The sequence below is a fragment of the Lagenorhynchus albirostris genome, chromosome 7, assembly GCF_949774975.1.
Source record: "Lagenorhynchus albirostris chromosome 7, mLagAlb1.1, whole genome shotgun sequence".
Taxonomy (NCBI): domain Eukaryota; kingdom Metazoa; phylum Chordata; class Mammalia; order Artiodactyla; family Delphinidae; genus Lagenorhynchus; species Lagenorhynchus albirostris.
In genome coordinates this window covers 100359444-100387216 of record NC_083101.1, presented here as the reverse complement: position 1 = coordinate 100387216, position 27773 = coordinate 100359444, and the positions used below count along the sequence as shown (strand labels likewise).

The 27773-nt window shown below is 41.6% G+C and overlaps 1 protein-coding gene across 1 annotated transcript; it reads right to left on the bottom strand.

Moving 5' to 3' along the window:
* Positions 1-15020: 15020 nt before the first annotated feature.
* Positions 15021-15978, bottom strand: LOC132523017 (alpha/beta hydrolase domain-containing protein 17B-like). Its single transcript, XM_060153584.1, is given in 1 exon segment — positions 15021-15978. A coding segment is annotated over 1 exon segment (915 nt). The 3' UTR covers positions 15021-15063.
* Positions 15979-27773: the final 11795 nt, after the last annotated feature.

The window sequence follows — 27773 nt, the reverse complement described above, 5'->3', positions numbered from 1 at the left end:
GTTTATGCTCCTTTGTAGGCCCAGAACCTAGCACAGATTCCTGCACATAACAGGAGAGCAACAGGCATGTGTTTAATCGATTGAGGAGGAAGCAGAGCATAGCAGAAAAGATGAACTTTGAACTCAGACGTCCTGACTTACCACTCACTATCTAGCTGTGTGTCCTTTGAAAAATTACTTAGCATCTCTGAGTCTAGTTTCTCAATTATAAAACGGGCACATTAATTCCTACATTACAGGATTAAAAAAGAAAATATATATAGCACTCTATATATGTATATGTATTTATGTATTCAGAAATGTCATTTCCCCGTTAGTGTTTGACAAATGTTTTTAGCTCTTACAGTAGCCATGGACATTTTTCATAGCACACTGATGTTCACCAAAGATTTTCTGTCTCTTAATCAGCAGTTGATTCTGCTTTTTAAGTGTTCTTTTTATTTTTCAAAAATGCAAGTCTGTAACATTTTTATCAAAATGTTTTGATAAATGCAAGTATATAAAATCAGGACATGAACACTACTTGCTACAGTTAACAGATTTCCTTTCCATATTATCATAAAAAGGACCAATTCACATTCTCACCATTTGCTTCACATTCACAAAAGTCACTTCAAGAGCTATAGCCATCTCTCAAAACTGATCAGTTTGGTGCAAGTAAAGCATGTTTCTTTTAAAAGGCTGTGCACTTGCCCAGGTGTGAGGTTATTACAATGTAGCACATTTATACAGGTGGAAATACAGAGAGGCTGCTCTGTCCTTTAATCACCTGTCCTATGACAGCAGAGTCCTAACTTAATCTCCATATCTCTTCATTCCCAGAAGTTTGGTGGCCAAGTCATACTAAATAGTGGCAACTTGTAGAACTCTGGAAAGTTTTCGAGCACTTTCTCATATCTTATCTCATTTGATTCTTAGGGCTGTTATTACAGAGTTAGATGGAGAAATGCAGGCCATGTTATATTATTTTATGGTTGGATTGATTTGTAAGCTGTACTACCCAAGGAGGTTGATTAATGGGGCCAATACCAGCAAGGGAGGTGTCACACAGTACCCTGTCCTTGACCAAGTTCAATTCAACTATTTTTTTTAATCAACTACTGGAAAAAGTCATGGAATGCAAACTTATCAACCTCTTGGAAGACGCAATACTAGGAGTAGCTTTACAGAAGGCTAAAAGTCAAAGTTGTTTTTTTAAATCTCTAAAAACATATTGATAAAATTGTGCCCTTAAATCCTGAACCTTACGGACAAGCAAGGCAGGACAGGCCCTCTTGAACTGGTAAGACTTCGCATGATGCTGTAGTTGCCCATCAGCTTGGGACAAGCTCCAGCTCCCAGGACGTTTTTCCTGGCTCTCTTCACTTGGACGGCCACTGTTTGTCCTTCCAGTCCCCAGTTAGATGCCACTTCCTCTGGGAAGCATCCTGACTTCACGGGTTTGCTTCTAGTTTTTCAAGTCAAAACCCCTGGATTCATCCCAAAATGCTAATTGTCACTCACATAGAACATATGATCTATCAAGAATCATGCCAGCTCTGCCTCTAATAGACAGTAGAGTTGTAGTTATTAATGTACAATCTAATTTTTATTATTTATTTGTATTTATTATGTTTTTGTCCATCTCCCACCAGTAGAATGTAAGCTCCCCAGGAGAGAGATCTTTGTCTTGTTCACAGATACTTCCCAGAATCAACAATAGTACCTAACACTGGTAGGAACCCAGTAAGTATTTATTTTTGCTTTTTAAAAACAATTTTTATTTATTTATTTTTTGCGGTACACGAGCCTCTCACTGCTGTGGCCTCTCCCGTTGTGGAGCACAGGCTCCGGACGCGCAGGCTCAGCGGCCATGGCTCACGGGCCCAGCCACTCCGCGACATGTGGGATCTTTCCGGACCGGGGCACGAACCCGTGTCCCCTGCATCGGCAGGCGGACTCTCAACCACTGCACCACCAGGGAAGCCCGTCAATTTATTTTATTGATGTATAGTTGATTTACAATGCTGTAAATCAACAATGCTGTGTTAGTTCCTGGTGTACGGCAAAGTGGTTGTCATGCATATATACAATAGTTTGCGTCTGCTAATCCCAAACTCCCAATCCATCCCTCCCCCACTCTCCCTCCCCCTTGGCAACCACCAGTCTGTTCTCTATGTCTGTGAGTCTGTTTCTGTTTCATAAATAAGTTCATTTGTGTCATGTTTTAGATTCCACATATAAGTGGTATCATACCGTATTTGTCTTTCTCTTTCTGACTTACCTCACTTAGTATGATAATCTCTAGGTGCATCCACGTTGCTGCAAATGGCGTTATCTCATTCTTTTTCTATGGCTGAGTAGTATTCCGTTGTACGTATGTACTACGTCTTCTTTATCCATTCCTCTGTCAATGGACATTTAGGTTGCTTCCATGTCTGGGCTATTGTAAATAGTGCTGCTATGAACAGAGGGGTGCACGTATCTTTCCAAATTAGAGTTTTGTCCAGATAAATGCCCAGGAATGGGATTGCTGGATCATATGGCAACTCTATTTTTAGTTTTTTGAGGAGGCTCCACACTGTTCTCCATAGTGGCTGCACCAATACGAATTTATTTTTAATGAATGACTGAGTGAATAAGTGAGGGTAAGTTAGGTGTCTCCCTGCTGTGCCCCCATCTCACTCTGCAATCCTCTCCTCATAAGACTTTATACACTGTAGTGTAATTGGGGTTTCTTTCTACTTAAAAACATATCTTTTAATTACACGTTTGCCCATGAATAAATTCTGGTTGTCATGTAATGGTTTGCTTGTCCAACCATTTCGCTAGACTGGGAACCACAAAGAGCCCATAGCTGGTCTTCCTGGCTGCCTGCCTGCCCCCAGCACCTGGCACAGTGCCCTGCGCAGAGAAATAGCGCATTTGTTGATTGCCACGCCTTCTTCTCATGTTTGACGGGCACTAATTCATGTAACCTCCACAGCCATCCAATGAGGCAGGTTCTACCATTATTATTATTTTATAGATAAGGAAACAAGGCCCTGAGAATGGCACACAGTAAGGGATGGATCTCAGATTCTGACCTAGGAGGTCTGGCCCCCGAGCTCAAGCCCTAAACTGCTAACTGAATTGCCTCACCTTACAAGGCACCCAATAAAACGTGTTCAATAGAGGCATCAGTGAAATATGGCTGCCCCCCAAAAAAGGTAATGCATTCTTAGGCTGTGTGAGAAGGGTCAAGGTAAGGGAGGTTAGTTTCAGGGTCCAGTACAAATCAGCTCAGTTTAGGATGATTCCTTCTGAACAGGAGATCAGCAAGTTGAAGTGGGTCTAAAGATTTAAATCACGATGGCAAAGGGTCTGGAAATTATGAAATACTGCTTAGCCTTTGAGGAGTTGGTGGTTCACATCCAGGGATTCTTGTGGGAAGGAGGTCAGTCTGATGCTCTGGCCCAAGGGCAGAGCTGGGCAGATGGGTTTAAGTCACAGGAAGGCACAATTCAGCTCACTTGGTGGAGGAACTGATGGTTAGAGACATTCAAAACCATCCATCAGCGGATAAATGGATAAACAAAAGGTTGTGTGCATGTACAATAGAATATTATACAGCCTTTAAAAGGAAAGGAGCTCTGACACATGCTACCATGTGGATGACTCCTGAAGACATCATGCTAAATGAAATAAACCAGACACAAAAGGACAAATCCTGTAGGATTCCACTTACTTGAGATACCTAGAGTAGTCAAGTTCATAGAGACAGAAAGAACAGTGGTTACCAGGGTCTGGGGAGACAGGGAAATGGGGGGTTATTGTTTAATAGGTACAGTTTTTGTTTGGGATAATGAAAAAGTTCTGGAGCTGGGAAGTTTATGCAACAACAAGCGAATGTACTTAATGCCACAGAACTGTACACTTAAAAATGGTTAAAATGGTAACATTTATGCTATGTATATTTTATCACAATAAAATAAAATTTAAAAACAAACAAGCAAGTTCTGCCCTGTGAGACAGTGAGGTTCCCTCCATTGGCAGTGAACAAGGGGAGGCCAGATATCAGGGGAAATATAAGGGCATCCTTGAGTTTGGGTGGGAGTTGAACTGGGTGACCTTTAAGATCCCTTTCAGTTTTTAAGCTTTTATTTGTTCTTAACGTTTATTGGGCATCCACTAGGCATGGATTATCTCGTTGACTCTCCATCACCCTGTAAGACAGCACTGTCCTAGTCTCCATCTTACAAACAGTAAATGGAGGCTTAAAGATCTCCAGTCATTTCCTCAAGGCCTCCCCAGTTCTAAGTGTAAAACAGAAAGATGGGAACTCCAGAGAAAGCACTATGCTACAGCACAAAGATTGCACCAAGGAGGAAACCTAGAGTGTTGGTGACTTCTATGAGGTCATGCTGAGCTAGCATCTGGGCCCAGGTCTTCCACTAACTCCATGCTGACTCCGCACTCTTCCTCCTCCACCATGGGGCATCAAATGCCCCCCATGGGCATTCCTGTTAGGTCCCAGAAGGTGCTAAGCTGTCCTCAGGAAGGCACATCCTCAAACAGCTTCTGAGGATGTTAAGAAGGCCAGGATGTCCTATGAGAGGCATAAAGCCTGAACCAACATTAGCTGTATCATTACTATCCTTTCAGGGTCAAGTTCCCTGATTAACAAGCAGGTCACCACGTTAATTCCATCATGATTTCCCATGTCACACACAACCTCTGCATGTCCTCACTTAAAAGGTTATTGAAAATGATGGTTTGAGAACACAACCTCTTCCATAGACTCAACACCCGTTTTAATTTTATGAACATTGCACTTTGTGTTCGAGGTGGTCTTTAAATGCTTTGAAGCAGAGTCTAGACCAGCACTGCCCAATAGAAATACAACGCATGCCACAAATGTAATTTTAAATTTTCTGGTTGCCACATTAAAAATGTTGAAAGAAACGGGGAAAATTAATGTTAATAATATATTTTGTTTATTCCAACTTATTCAAAATAATTATGATGAGATATTTTACATTCTTCTTTCATACTGTCTTTGAAATCAGTGTATGCTTCATACTCACGGCGCATCTCAGTTTAGACCAGCCACGCTTCAAATGCTTCATGAAGCTAGTGACTACCACACTGGACGATGCACGTCTAGTTTCTTTTGTTTAAGGAGCTGGATGGTAAAAAGTAAAGAGAAACAAGGCCATGTTTTGAAGGGAGCTGGATCTAGTGAGGGTTTTATTTAGTATGGGATGCATACATGTCGACTCCAGGGGATATAGAGGGGAGAGCCTAAAGGTGGAAGCAGGAGGAAGTTAAAAGCGTCCAGGAAGACACTGGATGGAAGGGAGGAAGGAGGAAAGAGTGTGAAGGCAGGACAGGGGCAAGCTTTGAGGTTGATGCTGGTTGGGTTCTTCTTCCATAATTACAGGAATACTTTGGACATACTGCAGATTTGGTTCCAGATTACCGCAATAAAGCAAGTATTGCAATAAAGCGAGTCACATGAATTTTTTTGGTTTCCTAGTGCATATAAAAGTTACGTTCACAGGGGGAGGGATAAATTGGGAGATTGGGATTAACATATACACACTACTATATATAAGATAGATAACCAAGAAGGACCTACTGTATAGCACAGGGAACTCTACTCAATACTCTGTAATGGCCTATTTGGGAAAAGAATCTAAAAAAGAGTGGATATATGTATATGTATAACTGATTCACTTTGCTGTACACCTGAAACTAACGCATGTAAATCAACTATACTCCAATAAAAATTTAACAAAAATTAAAAAATAAAAGTTATGTTTACACTATGCTGTAGTCTATTAAGTACACAATAGCATTAGGCCAAAAAAAAGTACACATTTTCATCTAAAAATACTTTATTAGTGAAACATGCTAACCATCATCTGACAATGCAGGGTTGCCACAAACGTCCGATTCGTAAAAAACGCAGTTATCTGCGAAACCTAATAAAGCAAAGTTCAGCAAAGCGAGGTATGCCTGTATTTTAAATCATTTTACTCTTTTATGATTCCCTATTTCCTCCTCTCCACCCCAGCTCTCCTTGATTTACCCAGTTGCCATCATTGTGATAACACGAGCACAGAGCTGAGACTCAGATCCCCTATAAGCCCAGGTGCCATTGCTCAGCTGTATGACTCAGCAAATTAACCTCCCCTGTGGATTCAATTCTTCCTCTGTGTAATGAGGCGGTGGGATTATTTAGATATTCATTCAGTCTGTCAGGCCGTCAGTCAACGAACATCAAGTGCCCGCGAGCACTGACCATGGTCCTATATGCTCTCTGATCGTCACTTCCTTCTTTTTTTTTTTTTTTCTGTATGCGGGCTTCTCACTGTTGTGGCCTCTCCCGTTGTGGAGCACAGCCTCCGGAAGCACAGGCTCAGCGGCCGTGGCTCACGGGCCCAGCCGCTCCGCGGCATGTGGGATCTTCCCGGACCGGGGCACGAACCCGTGTCCCCTGCATCGGCAGGCGGACTCTCAACCAGAAAGTTGCTAAGAGATAGATCCTAAAAGTTCCCATCACGAGGAAAAGAAGTTTTGTAACCGTATGAGGTGATGGATGTTAACTAAACTTATCGTGGTAACCTTCTCACAACATATGTACCTCATTATGCGTACACCTTACACTCATACAGTGTTTATGTCAATTATATCTCCATAAAACTGGGGGATGGGGAAAAGAATGGGCTGGTCAGAAATGGTCTTGAAATCTGGAAGTAAAAGGAGAGTCACAGATGGAAACCTCAGCGACACCTGTCTGTGTAGAGATGAAGAAAGATGCAGCCTCTGCAAAGCCTCAGTGGCCCCTCCTATGACAGCCTGCCTGATGCCGGGACACACAGGGGCCGTGAGTGCTGATGGCAGGGCTGTATTTCTGTGCCTTTGGCTGAATGGCTGTATAAAGCCCTGTTACTTATCATGAAACGTCTGATTCTCCTAGTTCCCCTGGTTCTGGCTCTCTGCCCACCAGGTCACCATCTGGTCACCTGTGGTTTGCAGGAGGGTTGCCGCACAGAGAGGGGACATGTGAGGCCCCAGCACATTTATTTCTCTCTGTGATTCCTGGGTAACTTGGCATTCCAGTTCCACATATTAATCTTGGGAGTCTGATAAATACGAATCAGCCCCTGAGAAATCAAAATACTCTCAAGGCGCCAACAAAAGCGGGTTTCTGAGTCTAGAAGTCTACCCTGGACCATGCTTCAGTCACCATGGTGTCAATGGATGACACTCAGCAAGAAGTGGCCATACCGCCAGTGGTCACACCCAGATAGTGGCTTATTCATTTGACACATCATTTTTGAGCACCGTCTTAGCTGCTAGACGCTGAGCTGAGTTTGGGAGACACCTGGCTCCTGCTTCCTTGGAGCCTCTGGTTTTGTTTTCTAAAGCAAATTTCAGAGAAATTCAAATAACAGTCCTTTCCTACCTCTCCTTTTAAGCCTAAAAACTACCTTTTAAATATTTATTTATTTATTTTTGGCTGTGTCAGGTCTTTGTTGCTGCGCGCGGGCTTTCTCTAGTTGCGTCGAGCAGGGGCTACTCTTCGTTGCGGTGCGTGGGCTTCTCATTGTGGTGGCTTCTCTTGTTGCGGAGCACGGGTTCTAGGTGTGCAGGCTTCAGTAGTTGTGGAACGCAGGCTCAGTAGTTGTGGCGCATGGACTTAGTTGCTCTGAGGCATGTGGGATCTTCCTGGACCAGAGCTTGAACCCGTGTCCCCTGCATTGGCAAGTGGATTCTTAACCACTGCGCCACCAGGGAAGTCCCCAAAATACCTTTTTTAAAAAATAAATGCAGACCGAAGGAAAGCTCTGCAGTCCTCTTTTGCTCCACCTTGGGTTTTTGCTGACGTGAAGGTTGTCTTTTAATGAGTGGTTCTCCCTGATGGGGCCCCTCTTGAAATCTAGCTCCATCTTTGCTGGTGCTGCCTCGGCAGAGGAGGACGCTGCAAAGGCTCTAACCCCAGCAGAGCCGTCTGGAGCCAGGTGAGGACCTGTTGGGAGGCACACGGGGAGCAATCAGGTGCACGGGCACCCAAGAGACAAATCCTCCCTAAGCTTCAAGCCATTATGGAGTAACCAGGGATCCACCCGGGTTCAGAGGTTTTCCCTTTCAGATTAACTCTGCTTGGAAGTGCCCGGCACAGCTGATGTCTTTGTGCAAAGGGCCCTTTATGGGCATTAAGTGGAAGCTGCTAGCAATTCCATCACTTGTTCACACACCATATTTAACCTCCCAAGAGGTTCTTACAGGGAATACAGCTATATTTATCTCCCATGGACTTGCCAGAGCACTTCTGGTTGATTAAGGGAGGGGTGGGTTCAGCCCTGTATCAAAAACCATCTGCTTTCAGGCCAGAGACACGTGTATGAAGGGAGATGTCTCAGAGAGGTGGCGGGGACAGTAAGATAAAGTGGGAGTGACCTGCCGAGGAGAGCACACCCATTCCAGAACCCAGGGGAAGAGAGGCTCTTAAAGGGACTGGACCACATGAGTTGTGTTCGTTTCCCAAATGTTTTGATTGTTCAGAACATTCAAGGGTATGACCGTGGCCTACAGGACATGAGGCAGACTGTCACACATTGTCACTAATTGAGGGCATGGCATTGTCTGGTGGCAACTAATAGCATGTGTTCTTTCCATATTCTCTAGGAGACTGTCTATAAAGTGTCGCCACTCTACATAGGTCATTTAGAAGCAACACTTCAAGGTTTTGTTGAAATAGAGCAGGGCTGTGTAAGAGTAGCTTCATGCTAAAATACAGATTCTCAGGTACTGATCCCAAAGATTCTGATTCAGTAGGTCTGGGGTAGGACCCAGGAATCTGCATTTGAACAACTCTCCTCACCGCTACCGCCACCTCCCTGGCGCCCCTGTATACACATCAGGTGATTCTGCAGTCCTCTTTTGCTACATGCAATCTCAGAGGACCCCACTTTGAGAAGGTCTGTGAAAAGGGCTCTGGGCTTGTCAACTGAAGCCCTGGATTTGGGAGTAGCTATGTGACCTCGGAGAAGCCCCTTCACCTCTCTGGGCCTCTGGGCTTGTCAACTGAAGCCCTGGATTTGGGAGTAGCTGTGTGACCTCGGAGAAGCCCCTTCACCTCTCTGGGCCTTCATTTCTGTGTCTATAGAATGAGGGAAGTGATCTTCGGACCCTTTCCAGGACCAGTATTCTAGGAGCTCAGGCACATTCACAATGCCCTCCCAAGGCTGTGGGTGTTCCAAATCTCCTAGAATGGGAACCGACCCTCAGACTTAGCTTTACCCTAAGGAGGATCAGGTGACAAACCACAGAGCTTTGTCCTGTTCCCTTATGAGGATTAGGCCTCTCAGGAGAGACAATACCATACTTAATCTAACACAACCCGCTTCCTCCCCAAACAACTCTAAGCATTTCCATGGGCATCATTTCTTTTTGCCTTTTCTAAGGCTAGACTTTTCTAAGGCTGGACTTTTGTAAGGCAGGGGAAAGGGTGAGCCTCCCCATTTATTGAAGACAGACTGAGGCACACAGAGGTGGGGAAGCGAAGAGACAGCCCGTCTATCTCTGACTCCTATGCTTTGGGCGCCATCCTCTTCGCATCTTCATTGCAACAACATCGACTCACTGGGAGCCCTCATCTGCTCTGCATCTGCTAGAGATGAACATCGTAGCCCTGGCTGAGACTTATGAACAGGCCATCTCTCTCCTACAGTATTTCTGTGAGCTAATCTCACATAGACACATTGCAGGAGCAATTTACACAGGTCCTGCGATGCTTAGAGTGAGAGCACTCCTTCTGAAAGGAATTTAGAACTTTCGTCCTATGTGTTTTTATTAGATCTGGTCACCCCCCACCCCAGCTAACTGATAACATCAAATGAGCCATAACTTCCTGCACTCAGAGCCTTGGAATGTAGTTGTGAATCATCACCGCTCTGTGTTGCTGCCTGGTTATTGCAATAGGAAGAAAAATGAAGAACGCGACAGATGCATAAGAAAAGTCCTTATCTGTGATACTTGAGCTTCGTGGCTACGTTTGTTTTGTTTGTTTTGTTGTTTTTTTTTTTACATCTTTATTGGAGTATAATTGGTTTACAATGGTGTGTTAGTTTCTGCTTTATAACAAAGTGAATCAGTTATACATATACACATGTTCCCATATCTCTTCCCTCTTGCGTCTCCCTCCCTCCCACCCTCTCTATTCCATCCCTCTAGGTGGTCACAAAGCACCGAGCTGATCTCCCTGTGCTATGCGGCTGCTTCCCCCTAGCTATCTACCTTACGTTTGGTAGTGTATATATGTCATGCCTCTCTCGCTTTGTCACAGCTTACCCTTCCCCCTCCCCATATCCTCAAGTTCATTCTCTAGTAGGTCTGTGGATTTATTCCTGTCTTACCCCTAGGTTCTTCATGACATTTTTTTTTAATTCCATATATATGTGTTAGCATACGGTATTTGTCTTTCTCTTTCTGACTTACTTCACTCTGTATGACAGACTCTAGGTCCATCCACCTCATTACAAATAGCTCAATTTCGTTTCTTTTTATGGCCGAGTAATATTCCATTGTATATATGTGCCACATCTTCTTTATCCATTCATCCGATGATGGACACTTAGGTTGTTTCCATCTCCAGGCTACTGTAAATAGAGCTGCAATGAACATTTTGGTACATGTCTCTTTTTGAATTATGGTTTTCTCAGGGTATATGCCCAGTAGTGGGATTGCTGGGTCATATGGTAGTTCTATTTGTAGTTTTTTAAGGAATCTCCATACTGTTCTCCATAGTGGTTGTAACAATTCACATTCCCACCAGCAGTGCAAGAGGGTTCCATTTTCTCCACACCCTCTCCAGCATTTATTGTTTCTAGATTTTTTGATGATGGCCATTCTGACTGGCATGAGATGATATCTCATTGTAGTTTTGATTTGCATTTCTCTAATGATTAATGATGTTGAGCATTCTTTCATGTGTGTGTTGGCACTCTGTATATCTTCTTTGAAGAAATGTCTATTTAGGTCTTCTGCCCATTTTTGGATCGGGTTGTTTGTTTTTTTGTTATTGAGCTGCATGAGCTGCTTGTAAATTTTGGAGATTAATCCTTTGTCAGTTGCTTCATTTGCAAATATTTTCTCCCATTCTGAGGGTTGTCTTTTGGTCTTGTTTACAGTTTCCTTTGCTGTGCAAAAGCTTTGAAGTTTCATCAGGTCCCATTTGTTTACTTTTGTTTTTATTTCCATTTCTCTAGGAGGTGGGTCAAAAAGGATCTTGCTGTGATTTATGTCATAGAGTGTTCTGCCTATGTTTTCCTCTAAGAGTTTGATCGTTTCTGGCCTTACATTTAGGTCTTTAATCCATTTTGAGCCTACTTTTTTGTATGGTGTTAGGGAGTGATCTAATCTCATACTTTTACATGTACCTGTCCAGTTTTCCCAGCACCACTTATTGAAGAGGCTGTCCTTTCTCCACTGTACATTCCTGCCTCCTTTATCAAAGATAAGATGACCATATGTGTGTGGGTTTATCTCTGGGCTTTCTATCCTGTTCCATTGATCTATCTTTCTGTTTTTGTGCCAGTACCATACTGTCTTGATAACTGTAGCTTTGTAGTATAGTCTGAAGTCAGGGAGTCTGATTCCTCCAGCTCCGTTTTTTGTTCTCAAGATTGCTTTGGCTATTCGGGGTCTTTTGTGTTTCCATACAAATTGTGAAATTTTTTGTTCTAGTTCTGTGAAAAATGCCAGTGGTAGATTGATAGGGATTGCATTGAATCTGTAGATTGCTTTGGGTAGTAGAGTCATTTTCACAATGTTGATTCTTCCAATCCAAGAATATGGTATATCTGTCCATCTATTTGTATCATCTTTAATTTCTTTCATCAGTGTCTTATAATTTTCTGCATACAGGTCTTTTGTCTCCTTAGGTAGGTTTATTCCTAGATATTTTATTCTTTTTGTTGCAGTGGTAAACGGGAGTGTTTTCTTGATTTCACTTTCAGATATTTCATCATTAGTGTATAGGAATGCCAGAGTTTCCTGTGCATTAATTTTGTATCCTGCTACTTTATCAAATTCATTGATTAGCTCTCATAGTTTTCTGGTAGCATCTTTAGGATTCTCTATGTATAGTATAATGTCATCTGCAAACAGTGACAGCTTTACTTCTTTTCCGATTTGGATTCCTTTTATTTCCTTTTCTTCTCTGATTGCTGTGGCTAAAACTTCCAAAACTATCTTGAATAAGAGTGGTGAGAGTGGGCAACTTTGTCTTGTTCCTGATCTTAGTGGAAATGCTTTCAGTTTTTCACCATTGAGGATGATGTTGGCTGCGGGTTTGTCATATATGGCCTTTATCATGTTGAGGAAAGTTCCCTCTATGTGGCTACGTTGTATTCCCTCCCTTCCCTTCCCCCTTCTGGTTTTGCAAAGAGTAGGCCTGAGATTATAGACCCAGCTCTATACAAACCCTATTTTTCTCAGATGTATAAGGCTGTTACTTACAAGGCTTCATTAATAGTCACCTTCTGTATCTTGGGAAATTCTTGTGTAAAACCACAAAATCTTCTAGTAGATACTGTACAACTGCTATAAGGTTACGGTTTCTGTCTTAATTTAGGGTTATTCACACATTTCATCTATTGGCAACTCAGTTCTGTGGCAAGAGCTCTGTGCCAATAGCAAAAGCTTTGACATTGATAGAGATCACAGTTTTGCAATAAATAATGCTGCTCTTTCTTTTCTACCTGTACCACCTTCCAGAGGCCAGCACTTTAGAACATCACTGAAAACCAGAAAGTGGGGGGGGGAGTAAAAGGGGGTGTGTGAAACAGCCAAAATAGATGCCATAAAGTTTGTGTGTTCTTTTCTCTTAGGGAATCCTCTTAGTGTGAGCACCGCACACTGATTATTTTACAAACAATTCCAAGAAGTTAACTTCTACAGCCATTAGCAGGAAAGAGGGTGTTGCTATAGACAGATCCTGATAAGTGTGCCATGTGGCAACCTTTAGAAAGAGCAAAGTTGGGAAAACTGAAACTAGATACTCTGTGTTCTGTTTAAGAAGGCAGAAAAGTACGTAAAACATTCTAGAAATTTTTCTACTCCAAATCATTACAATGGAAAAATGGAAAAGAGATGAAAACTCTCAGCCAGCTGAGAAAACTCACTCCCAGAAAGTAGCTAAGTTTAACTGTAGTTAAATATTTATTGTCAGTAAATCTTAAGTCAAGTCCCTGGAGTGTCCTGGTTAATGGAACATCGGTGAGTAAAAAACAAGAGCCCTTTGCCTAGAACCCCCTGAACCAAGCTAAACGATTCCCAGAACCTTTTTCTATACTTCCAGACTTTGGGGAATTACCTAATTTTGCAATAAAACCTGCCACTCTTCCCAAACACAGTGCTATGTATTTAAATTGGGGGGTGGGACAGGGAGGGTATATTTAAAAGTGTATATTTAAAGAATATAAGGGTATATTCTTAACTTTTTAAGAATTTTTGAACTTCCAGCAATCCTTGATGAATAACTGGTTTCTTTTTTTTTTTTTTTGAGTGGCATATTATTGTTTTACTGTTAATTTGACACATCTGAACTAAAGCATTCACAATACTTGATATACTTTGAAGAGAATCATACACTATAGTCTTAGACATAACCACAGAACAAGCAGAACAATTAAAACTACATAAGGTCTTAAAATATATCCACAGTGTGCATTATTTCAATAATCATTCATTTACGAATTAGATTACATACCATTCATTTTATTTTTCTTTCATTGTTTTATTCAAGCAGGATTCATTCAAGGAAAGGCAACTTAGTTTTTGTGTGAGCTTTATTTTTTGCACTACATTCGTTAATATAAAAGTTATGAATTAAACGTTTTCTTATCTCCTGCATCCAGGAGTAAATCCAGGAAATTCTCAGGTGGTAATCCAAAACAACAGGTCCTATTCTTAAAAAGAGTCAAAGTGAAAAGGGATCAAATAGCCAGTCTGTGTGTGGTCTTAAAGAACATCTAATAGAATTTCAGGATTTCTAATAGTGACAGTATTGCATTTCTACGAGATTAGTCAGAATTTAAAACAACATTGCGTACAAAATTATTCTTGAAGCTCTAAATGCCTTTTAAATGACTAAAATGAAAAATTTAAGTTGTTGCCTCACAGTACCAAACTTTTAAATCAAAACTAGTTAAAGTTCAGTGCTATTGTGACTTCTCATTTACAAGGTAACTAGTGGGTAAATTAACAAATGGCATAAAAATTAAGACTTACATCATTTTTTTTAAAGGAGAAAATGTATGATAACCAGGGAATACAGAAAATTCAATGTATTTTACAATAAAATAACCTTTAAATCTCTATCCCTGTACAACAGGGTTTAGGTCATCTTTAGTGAACTTGCATATTTTCATACAGTTTATTCTGAGTGCTTGAATTGTTTTAGATATACAGCTTTTTATTAAAAGAATATTACATTTGTATACCAGGATAAGATTTAGTACATTGAGATGTTTTAAAAATATTTATAGGGCTTTCCTGGTGGCGCAGTGGTTGAGAGTATGCCTGCCGATGCAGGGGACACAGGTTCGTGCCCCGGTCCGGGAAGATCCCACATGCCGCGGAGCGGCTGGGCCTGTGAGCCATGGCTGCTGAGCCTGCGCATCCGGAGCCTGTGCTCCGCAACGGGAGAGGCCACAACAGTGAGAGGCCCACGTACCACCAAAAAAAAAAAAAAAAAAATTTATAAATTTGTTTCTGATATGCAAAAGCATTTGGCAATACTTTCATAGCATTTGATCTTATAGAATTAAAATTTCATACAGTACTCATCTTGATGTTTAAAAAAAAAGTCACAGAAAAAATATAAATTACACAGCCTGACTACGTGATACTGTTACTTGCAGTTTCTAGTTTGGTAATTAAAACCTTCATTAAGTCTGTTAACAAATCATTACCTGTAGTAATGAAGGCAACTGACATGATTTGCAAACAAAACCTTCAGGTTTTATGTTATTTACCAAAGAGTGCAGTTCAGCAAGAAAGAAACCCCAGTATGCAAATCTTCAGAATATTTTACAAATTTACCAGTTCCTGTGACACAAACTGTTTCAATCTTTCAAGATACTGTCCATAAAGTTCCACATCATTGTGACCTGCCCCTTCAACCCACAGAGGCTCCACAGGTCTTTGGCGACGCTCAAACAATGCGAGGTCATGTGAAAAGTCAATGACTTCATCTCCAGTCCCATGAATTATTAATACTGGAGAGGTAATCTTAGAGATTTTGTCGATGTTTGGGAATGCATCAAAACAGTAGGTCTTCTTGGTTTCAGGAAAAGCGACTGACATTCCTGAGGTCAAAGGAGAATGAAGAATAACAGCAGAGCTCTCATACCAAGCAGCGAGATCCACAGATGGTACTGTCCCTATACTTTGGCCATATATATATATATGGCCATATATAATCACATATATATATATATGGCCATATATAATCACATTTTCAGGGCGAATGCCATATCTTGTCCTAAGAGCAAGTCAAGAAGCTTCTATGTCTGCATAGAGGTTCTTCTCTGTTGGTTTCCCAGAACTTGCACCATATCCAGAATAATCATATGAGAATATATTACAATTAATCCGTGATCCCAGTCCTACGTAAAAGCCACTCATCTGACCAAGATCAACAGCATTTCCGTGTGAAAAGAGTGAAGTGTATTTGGCATTGGGTGAGCAACGCACAAACATGCAGGCAATTCTGTTGCCTTTACTGGTTCTAGTCGTGAAACACTCAATAGCATCTTTTTCTCTGGAAGAATATTGCCAGTCTGCTCGTTCTGATAGGCGTAACGTCCAGCGGCTTCCACTTTCATCACACATCAGTGTGTAAGTTGGGTCAGGTGGCAAAAATGCTAATTTTGAAGCAATTTTCCCTGGACAAGGTGGACAGCAGCAGAGGCAACATAGCTCACTAAATGAAAGATTATTCATCTTCTCTCCCCTTCACCGAACCAACAGAGAATCTTCTCAAAAACCCAGACGCTATCGGGAGTGGCTTCTCCCAATAATTGGTTTCTTATTACAAATGTGATGGGCAAACATTGTGGACATTTTAGGAAACACAGATAAGAAAAAAGAACAAGGTAAAATTTATAATTTCATTCCAAGAGTTATCACTGTGAACATACATCCTTCTTATCTTTTAAATTATTTTAATTGAACAAGAACTACATAAATGCATGCACCTTTTAAACAAAATTAGAGCATCATATATAAAACTAAATTTCTCATTGACCACCTCTCAAAAATCCCTGACCTTTCCTTCTGTCCAAGTGACCAACCACTCTTGGGACTTTGGTGTGCTTCCTTCCAGAATCTTATAATCGTAAAATATGTTGATGTATTTGTGTGTTGCATTTACATAAAAGGCATCATACTATAAGTATGAGTTTGCGATTTACCAGTGTTTTGGAAATCTAATCGTGTTAATATATTGATCAAGTGAATTTGTTTTAACTGCTGAATAGTATTCCATTGTATGGTTATACCGTATTTTACTTATTATCCTCTCCTTTCAGTGGATACTTAGGATTGTTAACAATTTTTCTCTAACTCCAACAACGTTGCAGTAAATGTCTTATGTGTCTTTTCCATATTTCAAGATTCTAAATTCCTACAAGAAGGAATTGTGGATCCAAGGTTATGGCCACGTTGCCTCTCAAGGGGCTGCATCATCTTGGAGTATGAAAATGGAATCAAGAAGTTCCCACTTCCCAGCAATCTCAGTGACCCTTCACCTACCAGACATTTCCAAGTGGTCAGTACATTAGGTGTAAAACAGCATCTCTTCAACTTTTTCATTAGTAGTTGCCTGATAAAAACTGTGTTTGAGCATCTTGTTACATGTTTTTCCTCTTTTATGAATTGCCTAGTCATATCCTTTGCTCATTTTTCTAAAGGGTGCTTGTTTTTTTTCCCCACATATATCTGTTATATTCATTCTTTGTTACATAAGTTGCAAATTTTTCTCCCAGTCTTAAGCTTGTCTTTCATGTTGTTTGGGGTATCTTTTTAAAAAATTTTTCGTATTTTTTTAAAAACTTTTATTGAAATATAGTTGATTTACAATGTTGTGTTAGTTTCAGGTGTACAGCAAAATGATTCAATTATACATATATATTTTTTTCCAGATTCTTTTCCGTTATAGGTTATTACAAGATATTGAATATAGTTCCCTGCACTGTACAGTAGGCCCTTGTTGGTTATCTATTTTATATACAGTAGCATGTACATTTTAATCCCAAACTCCTAATTTATCCCTTCCCCTGCCTTTCCTCTTTGGTAACCATAAGTTTATTTTCTATGTTAGGGTATTTTTTATTATATAGTTCCTTTTTTTACAACTTAGATGATATTTATTCAGGAATTTAATTTAAATTGTTCGGTCTTTTACTATATGAGTTTTGCTTTCCATGACTTATTTAGGGTTCCCCTTTCCATGGGATCATAATGATATTTCCTATACTTTTTTCCCTAATACTTTAAAATTTGTATTCTGAGGGTTCAGGTTTTTAATTCATCTAAATTATAATTTTGTGTATCATGTAAGTTAGAGATTTGCTTTTATTTATTTTGTCTACATATAGCCAATTCTCTCAATACAATTTATTAAGTAGTCCATTTTTGCCTGCTGCATTGAAATGCTGTCTATATCATATAGACCTAGTTCTATTCTAGTCTTACAACAAATGACACTTATTTACTTGCTCTGCAATGTGTGTGTGTGTGTGTGTGTGTGTGTGCGCACGTGCGCATTTACAACCTGCTTTTGTTTTATAATCTGCTGTTTTTACTGAAAAACTGCAGCAGGAGAGTAGATACATTCTGAGTCACGTGATGGAATATAGCAATTAAAAGAAACTAAAGTTATGCGTATCAATATGGATAAATTTCCCAAATGTAATGTTGAGTAAGAAAAACAATCTGTATAAAAATTTCATGGAGAATACCATTTACATAAATGGTATTTACATAAAGCTTAAAAATATGTAAAACAGGGTTTCCCTGGTGGCTCAGTGGTTGAGAGTCCGCCTGCCGATGCAGGGGACGCGGGTTCGTGCCCCAGTCCGGGAAGATTCCACATGCCGCAGAGCGGCTGGGCCCGTGAGCCACGGCCGCTGAGCCTGCGCGTCCGGAGCCTGTGCTCCGCAACGGGAGAGGCCACGACAGTGAGGGGCCCGCGTACCGCTAAAAAAAAAAAAAAAAATGTAAAACAATATTTAACGTAGTTTAGGAAAACATACATAATACAAGCTAAAAGGAAGTCCATGCAAACAATAAAAACCAGATTCAGGATTAAAGGTGGATTTACCATGAAGCCTATGAAGCTTAAGGTCAGGCCTCTCACTTAGACAGAACCCTTTCAAGGTCCTGTACTTGAATTTGATTTCATAATTGTGTACTTGTTTTCTTAAAGAGGTTCTCCTCTCCCAAATTGTATTAGCCTCAGGCCTATCCCTAAAGGAGGATATAGAAGGGGATGGGAAGGAAGGGGGAAGCGAGGGAGAAGAGGAAAGGGCTGAAGAGGGGAGGGGTGAGGAGGGAAGGGGAAGAGAGGGGAAAACAAAGAGACTCTCCTAAAAGATGCTGGCTCCCCAGTGCCTGCTCCGGCATCACTGTCCAGCTCTTGGGCACTTGTGCCTGAAGGCATGTTTACTATAAGCCAGAGGGTGAGACAGCTCTTGGATTTGACTTGATTAACCGTCCAGGGCCTTGCACAGCTCCAGGCTTGGAGGACATGGAACAGAAGCCACCTGACAGGGAGGAGTTCCCAAAAGGGCTGCCAGCTGCTCCACTTCACCCTTAGTCCATTCTTCCACCCCTGGTGCACAATGTAACACCAACACAGAGCTTGCAAAACACAGTGCGTGGCCAGAAGTTCTCCAGGCCAGAGGCTGAGTGCTTTGCGGTTGTATCCAGGAGGATGGTTTGAGACCCAAGGCACCCTGCAGCCACAATTCTGCTCCCGTCCTTTAAGCTTCCAGACTAAATTTCGCTTCTTTTACTCAAAGTGTACACCATTTTTTAAAAAACAAACCAACTTGAACAAAATAAATAAATGACAGTTATTTCAACAACAGCAACAGAAATATACAGAAACATACACTATGAACATCTTTCCATGTTCTTTTACAGCACTTTTTAAAAATTTTATTGAAGTATAGTTAATTTACAACGTTGTATTAATTTCTGCTCTACAGCAAAGTGATTCAGTTATACATATATATATATACATTCTTTTTCATATTATTTCCCATTATGACTTATCATAGTATATTGAATATAGTTCCCCGTGCTATACAATAGGACCTTGTTGTTTATCCATCCTATATATAATAGTTTGCATCTGCTAATCCCAAACTCCCACTCCATCCCTCCCCCAGCCGCCTCCCCCTTGACCACCACAAGTTTGTTGTCTACGTCTGTGTGTTTCTGTTTCATAGATAAATTCATTTGTGTTGTATTTTAGATTCTGCAGATAACTGATATCATATGATATTTGTCTTTCTCTTTCTGACTTACTTCACTTACTATGATAATCTCTAGGTCCATCCATGTTGCTGCGAATGGCATTATTTCATTCTTTTTTATGGCTGAGTAGTATTCCTTTGTGTATATATATACCACATCTTCTTTATCCATTCATCTGTCGTTGGACATTTAGGCTGTTTCCATATCTTGGCTATTGTGAATAGTGCCGCTATGAACATAAGGGTGCATGTAGTTTTTTGAATTATAGTTTTGTCAGGATATATGCCCAGGACTGGGATTGCTGGATCATAGGGCAACTCTAGTTTCAGTTTTTTGAGGAACCTCCATACCATTCTCCATAGTGGCTGCACCAATTTACACTCCCACCAACAGTGTAGGAGGGTTCCCTTTTCTCCACACCCTCTCCAGCACTTATTGTCTTCTACAACATTTTTAATGGCTACATAGGACATATCAACATTGATTAAATGGTCACTATTGGACCATTGGGCATTTAGATTGGTTCTAGTTTCTGCTCAATACAAACATTCCTACAGCTGACCCTTAGCATACAGCCCTAGTGATTTCTTTAGAAAAAAATTCTTCTAAGTGGACTTCCTTTGTCAAAGAGGACTGAATATTTTCAAGGTTTCTGAGATATATTGCCAAGTATGCTGCCCAAAAGGTTGCATCAATTCACACACATCAGTATATGAGAATGTCTTGTTTCCCAAACTGAAGTCAATATTAAATGTTTACATTAAACAAAAGTATGTTGTCCAATGGATAGATAAAAAAAAAAATAGCATCTCATAGCTTTAATTTGCCATCAGTTCAAGATTCAATTGCCACATGTTCATTGGACACTTGTGTTTCTTCTGAGTTGATTTATATTCTCATGCTTTGCTCTGTCCTCCATTGAGACAATGCTCCTAATCTTATTGATTAGTAAGAGCTTTTTATATATTATGACATTAACTTTTATTCATGTATGTTGTTAATACTTTCCTTTTTGTTTTGCTATTTGCCTATATGGCTTATTGTGGTTTTGAGGCACAGACATTTTAAAATTAAATGTATCAATATTTTTTATTTCAGGTACTTTCTTAGGTGTTTTTTTATTTTTAAGAGTCTTTTCCCCAAAGAATATATAAATGTTCACCTATACTTTTCCCCAGTACTTCCATGGTTTTATTATTTTTTATTATTTTTTAATTGAAGTATAGTTGATTTACAATGTTTCAGGTGTCTTCCATGGTTTTATTTATGAAATTTGGGGTGACCCTCTTCTTTTCCAAAGAGTTAATCATTTCATGAAAGTCACCTTTTTTCTTACAGATTTTAAATGGGACTTTCATTATATATTGATTTGAGTCTCTTTCTGAACTTTTCAGTTTTAATCGATGAGTGTCATTTTCCCAGCATTATGTCAACTATTGTAATTATGGTGTATGCAATTCTAGTTTTATGAAAAGTCCTTATTATTTCTTTCTTTTCTTTTTATTTTTTTTTTTTCAAGATTAGTTTGGTTGTACTTGCATGTGTATTCCTCCGGAATCATTCTGGCAATTCTACTTTCTTTTCCTTTACTTGTAATATTATGAGCACTAATGATTTTTCGTAAACACAAACGTGGTCTTGACCAAAAGATGTGGTTGGAGAAGAGAGAAAAAGTACAAAGAAACACTCACCAGGCTAGGTAAGATATTATAGATTTTTTACTCTAATCATTTCCAAATAACCAGACCTTAAATTCCTCCAATATGATCCAAAGACCTACCATCCATGGAATAAATGAAAATCTTCCGTGTAAAAGGAGAGATAGAGAGAATATAAGGACATATAGGTAGAAGTCAAAGAAAGAAAACAGGATCTGAAATTAAGAGGAACACAAACACACATGAAATCAAAATGCTGAAAGGAGCCTACAAAAATGACCCATGGTTTTCATTTTTTTTTTTTTTTTTTTGGTACGTGGGCCTCTCACTGTTGTGGCCTCTCCCGTTGCGGAGCACAGGCTCCAGACGCGCAGGCTCAGCGGCCATGGCTCACGGGCCCAGCCGCTCCGCGGCATGTGGGATCTTCCCGGACCGGGGCACGAACCCGCGTCCCCTGCATCGGCAGGCGGACTCTCAACCACTGTGCCACCAGGGAAGCCCCATGGTTTTCATTTTTTTACTTTCATTCATTCTTCATTTCTATAAACAAAACTCTAAATGTTTTTAAGAAGCCACTGAAATTTTGTAGTCTATCCCCTAATCTAATTTATGATGTATAGGACCTACATTTCAGAGAGTTATAAAATAACAGAATCTTAGAGCTCCTTTCCTGCCCAATGCAGGAGTCCCCCTGTAGCACTTCTCCTAGGAGTGGCTGTCCAGCCACTGCTTGGCTACTGTCTGACTAGGCCTTGACTCACTACCTCCCTGAGCCCTTCGCATGTTTAAATAGCCTAATTATTAGAAGGCTCTGGCTGCTATAAAGTCAAAATCTGTCTCCCAGCATATCCCTCCCCCACCCTTTGCCCTGCTTCTGCTTTTTTTTCACTGCTTTGGAGCTGGTTCTCCTGTCCCCTTCAGTTTTATCTTCCACAGACTTGTCATTCCTGAACAGTCCTTTTGGGACATAGTTCTTGATCTCTCCTCTGGAAGTATTATAAAATAGCCAACATTTCTCTTAAAGGTGAAATGCAGAAGTTAACATAATTCTCCAGGTTGCATCTGACCAGTGCAGTAAGTTGGGAGAACCTCATTCCTTACTTGGCATTTTTTTAAAATGAATGCACCTCAGGTTACATTCAGGTTTGAGATAACAGACTCAAGCTACAGCTATTTGGCCTTGTCATCAGGAAATAGTTTTGGTCCTTTTCACGTAAGCAAGAGAACAGATCTCACCGGTAAAAATGAACTCCTAGGGCTTCCCTGGTGGCGCAGTGGTTGAGAGTCCGCCTGCCGATGCAGGGGACATGGGTTCGTGCCCCGGTCCGGGAAGATCCCACATGCCGCGGAGCAGCCGGGCCCGTGAGCCATGGCCACTGAGCCTGCACATCCGGAGCCGGTGCTCCTCAACGGGAGAGGCCACAACAGTGAGAGGCCCGCGTACTGCAAAAAAAAAAAAAAAAAAACTCCTAGCAGACTGCTGAAATTTGGGAGGAGTCTTTAAAGCTAAGAATAAGAGGGGGAAAAGGCCTTTCCATGTAAAAACTGGAAGAATCCAGGTAGTGGAATTATGGGTGCCACGAAAACTTCTGTGCCCAGGAAAACTGAGTGCCTGCCCATCAGTGAAGAAACCCCAGGCTGCATCACTTTGGGGGGTGCCTTGTTCCAGGCATAGGTCTCTGCCCCGGTAGACAGCTTTTGAGAAATTGAGCTTTTGCCCCCTTTCAGTCTTGCTTCTTAGGATTGGTTGGGAGCAGTGACAGCTTAAATTTCTGTCTTGTCTATTCCAACGTGTGTGCCCGTCTGTGAAAGATGGAAATTAACTCAGGACCGCAGGACCCCAATTACTCTGCGCCTAGTACCCTTGGGCTCTGCCTCCAACGGGCCCTCCGGGCAGCTCCTCTAATCCACAGAGAGCCTGACTCCTGGCATGCCCTCCTCCCGGCTCACCTTTCCCTTTCCCTCCCCTACGGAGCAGTGCTGTCAGCACCCCAGGCCAACTGCGCAGGCGTGGGCAGGAGGCTGCGGTGACCCAGCTCTTGAGCTGTGGTCATATGCCACCACAGCGGGGGCAGATCAGGAAAACTGGGGGCCTCACTAGCCGCGTCTGATCAGCCCTCTCCTGCTGCCTCCAGACCGGAAAATTCAGGCATATTCACAGATCGGCCCTGCTTGAAATCCACGAGGAGGCCTAATTACAGAGCTCCGGATCTCAGTTTTCTGTTTTGCCCTAAATCCTGGCGTAGTCCATAGTGAGTTAATTCGGAAACTAAACATTCTCTTTCAAGGGAGGGAGAAGGCAGGACGAGGGAGTGGGGGAGGGTGGAACCTCATTGAGCTTTCATTGGTAGAAGATGAGCATGTGATCCTAAGAGACCTAGGATCTTCCGGAGCACACAGATGTTTCTTCCACCAGTTCATTGTCCGTAGGCCCGGCCCACCTCACCTTCTGGGGGGCTTTGTTCTCTATTAATCTATCTCTTATAATGTAAAATCCATTTTGGAGTAGATTACGTACATACCATACACTGCTAGCCCTCCTGGCAAATTAAGTCACTGAAAAAATACACAGCAGCCAGATTTGTCAGAAAGTTTGCCACCATATAAGGATAAGAGATGGTGTTGAAAGAGAGGTGCTTTCTTGCTTTGGTTGAGCCGGCTGAAAAGTTAAATCTCCCTTTGCAAAATGTAGAGTCCTGACCCCTTGTACAGTCCTGAGTCCTAGGGCACTCAGCTGGGAAGGATGGGAGTGAGGAAAAAGAGAGCTCTCCAGGCTCCGGGCTCAGCTGTCCCTCCCTCAGAAACTCTAAGCCCTGGGCAGGGGGACACAACCCACACCCTCCTCCCTTACCCCCTTAGCTTCTGCTAAGGTTTGAGACATTTGCTGAATGCTTACCTTGTGTGGTTAACATTTCCTTTGTGTATCTTTTCTCCCAAACTCAGCCATATCCCTCACAGCTCATCCCTGTGCTCAAGATGAAGATATAGTTCTTGAATGAATGAACAAACCTCTAACTCTCATTCCATACATTCTCAGTGAAGAGCTGGACCCTTTGGGGATGTTTCTGCAAACTGATCAATACTGGGGGAAAGAAAGAAAGAAAGAGAGAAAGAAAGACTTTACGCTGTGGGTTGGAATATCCCCTCAAATATCATTCATGAACTATCTAATGACTTGAGATGTTTTTAAAATGTTTTAGCATGGCAAATTTCCGGCAAATACAAGAGAAGAGAGAGCCCCCATAGACCCACCAGTCAGTCAGACCACTCAGCTTCAACAAATTCAACTCACAGCTGATTTTGCATTACTTACACTCCATCTGTTCATTATGCACCCCCCCACCCTGCCCCCAACCAGCGTTATTTCGAAGCAAACAAAACACATCACATCATTTTATTCCTACATATAGAGTGTCCCTTAAAAGATAACATCTCGTTTTGAATAATCACTTCTGTGCGGTTATCCAAGTGCTCTGATCTTTGAGGCAGAGCCTGAAGGCTGATGAGCTCCCTTAAGGTATGCTGGGTCAGGTGCCTATTACCATCACGTGGGACTCCATGGGTACACTAAAATCATGGTTCATACCTACCCTACCACTACCCCCCATTTCCCAGTTGCCCACGCTCAGGGGGACTGGCTTCTTAAGAGAGGGTTACATGCAGAGACTTGGAAGCCAGACTGGCTTAGAATCCCAGCTCCACCACTTCCTAGTTCTGTGACCTTGGGCAAGACACTCAACCTCTCTGTGCCTCAATTTCCTCATCTAAAAGCCAAGTTAATTAAGCTCATACAACTCAACAACAAAGAAACAAACAACCCAATTGAAAAATGGGCAGAAGGCCTAAATAGACATTTCTCCAAAGACATACAGAGGGCCAACAGGCACATGAAAAGATACTCAACATCTCCAATTATTAGAGATTTTGATTTTGAAAATTAAAACTATAATGAGGGACCACCCCACAGTGGTCAGAATGGCCATCATGAAAAAATACGAATAACAAATGCTAGGGAGAGTGTGGAGAAAAAGGAATCTTCCTACATTGTTGGTGGGAATGTAAATTTATGTAGCCACCGTGGAGAACAGTATGGAGTTTCCACAAAAACCTAAAAATAGAGTTGCCATGTGATCCAACAACCCCACTCCTGGGCATATATCCAGACAAAACTATAATTCAAAAAGATACATGAACCTCTATGTTCATAGCAGCACTGTTCACAATAGCCAAGATGTGGAAACAGCCTAAATGTCCATCAGCAGATGAATGGATAAAGAAGATGTGGTACATATATACAATGGAATATTACTCAGCCATAAAAAGAATGAAATAATGCCATTTGCAGCAACCTGGACGGACCTAGAGATTATCGTACTAAGTAAAGTAAGTCAGAAAGAGAAAGACAAATATCATATGATATCACTTATATGTGGAATCTAAAATATGACACGAATGAACTTATCTGTGAAACAGAAACAGACTCACGGACATAGAGAACAGACTTGTGGTTGCCAAGTGGGGGGTGGGGTGGGGGAGGGATGGAGTGGGAGTTTGGGATTAGCAGATGCAAACTATTATATATAGGATGGATAAACAACAAGGTCCTATTGTATAGCACAGGGAACTATATTCAATAGTTGTTTATCCTGTGATAAACCAGAATGGAAAAGAATATATCTATATATATCTGAATCGCTTTGCTGTACAGCAGAAATTAACACAGCCTTGTAAATCAACTATACTTCAGTAAAATAAATTAAAAAATTAAACGTAGGTCAATTAATAGTACTCACCTCACAGGGTTGTTTTAAGAATTAAGCACGTTAGGGCTTCCCTGGTGGCGCAGTGGTTGAGAATCCGCCTGCCAATGCAGGGGACACGGGTTCAAGCCCTGGTCTGGGAAGATCCCACATGCTGCGGAGCAGCTAAGCCCATACGCCACAACTACTGAGCCTGTGCTCTAGAGCCCGTGTGCCACAGCTACTGAAGCGCATGTGCCTAGAGCCCGTGCTCCGCAACAAGAGAGGCCATCGCAATGAGAAGACCGTGCACTGCAACGAAGAGTAGCCCCTGCTCACCGCAACTGGAGAAGGCCCGTGCACAGCAACAAAAGACCCAACACAGCCTAAATAAATAAATAAATAATAAAATAAATAAATTTATAAAAAAAAAAAATCAAGCACGTTAAAAATAATGTGAAGCTCTTGGAACAGTACCTGGCACACGGGAAGTACCATGTTAAGTGTCTGATTTTATGATTATTCTTTGCTTAATACATGCACCATTTCCACCAACACCACCTACTCCCTGAATTAACTGACAAACAATAACCCTTCACAGATGTGCAGCAATGTACATATTTCTCAAAGTAATTTCAGACTTGTTATCAGGCACGATCTCCCCATAATCTATGAGGGTGCCAGGCCTGGGGTATTCAGAGGTGTTAATACAGAACTGGGGGAAACATTTAGCTACAATTAGCCCAGTTATTGATGGGGAAAAATTGGAACCAAACCAAAGGACTAACAATAGAGATTGGTTAAATAAAATATAGCACGTCTGTATGTTCTGTCATCATAAATGAGGCAAAAGAACATATAATAATATAAAAATTATTCACGCTGAGTTAAGGGAAAAAGGAAAAGTTGCCCAAAAACATGGAAAGTGTGAATACTGTGCGTTATTTTTCCTTTTGGTATACCATGCTTATTAAAAAGACCAGAAAGACAACATCAAAACATTACTGTTTGTTATTTCTCGAGGGAGCAACAAAAAGTCATTTTCCTTCTTTGTGTTTGAATTTTCTGAATGTTCCGTAATGAACATGTATGACTTGTTCATTATGGAAAGGTTATTGTTTCAAAACAGGCTCCATCATTGCATAGGCAGGGTGATTCAGTTATATGAAAAAGATAGATGAAAACAGCAAGATATTAATGGCAGAATTGTGGGTGATTTTTTTCTTTAAATATTTCAGGTTCTTCCAATTTTTCTGCTCTGAGAGCAGTAAGTTGTTTTGGAGAAGATGGTTCAGATGGGGAAACTGAGGCACGGGAGGCGGACGGGAAGGGTCTTGGGCTCCACGACCACCTCCGCCTGCCCTGCCCAAACCACAGCAGGTGTGCTCAGTTCTCCCCAGCGATGCCTACTTTGGGGTTCATTCCTGACCCCTGACTTAGAGCTCGAGGATGTAAATGACTGTCGCATAATAACAGGGTGCAGCCTCGGGGTCTTTCCTCTCTTCTTGACCAAACAGCAGCAAGGAGAAACCACAGGAGGAGAGAAGAAATGGGCTGTGGGGCCCTGCGTGTGTTGGGGTGATGTGGGGGAGGCTTGGCACTCCAGAGGCGTCATCTCCACCCCCTGCAGGGGCGGGGAGCCAGCCCTCAGCTGGGCCGCTGCAGATTCCAAGCCGCAGCCATCTCCCGGTGGGCAGCTGCCAGCTGTGCGGGAGGAGCGAGCCCTGCAGGCAGATGTGTCGACCACAGATAGCAGTCCACCCAGCCCAGGTATCTGGGGCCTCCCTGGTCTACTTCCCCAACAAGGGTGCCTGGAACAAAATAAACAAGAAACAAACAAAAACAAATAGACCCAGGG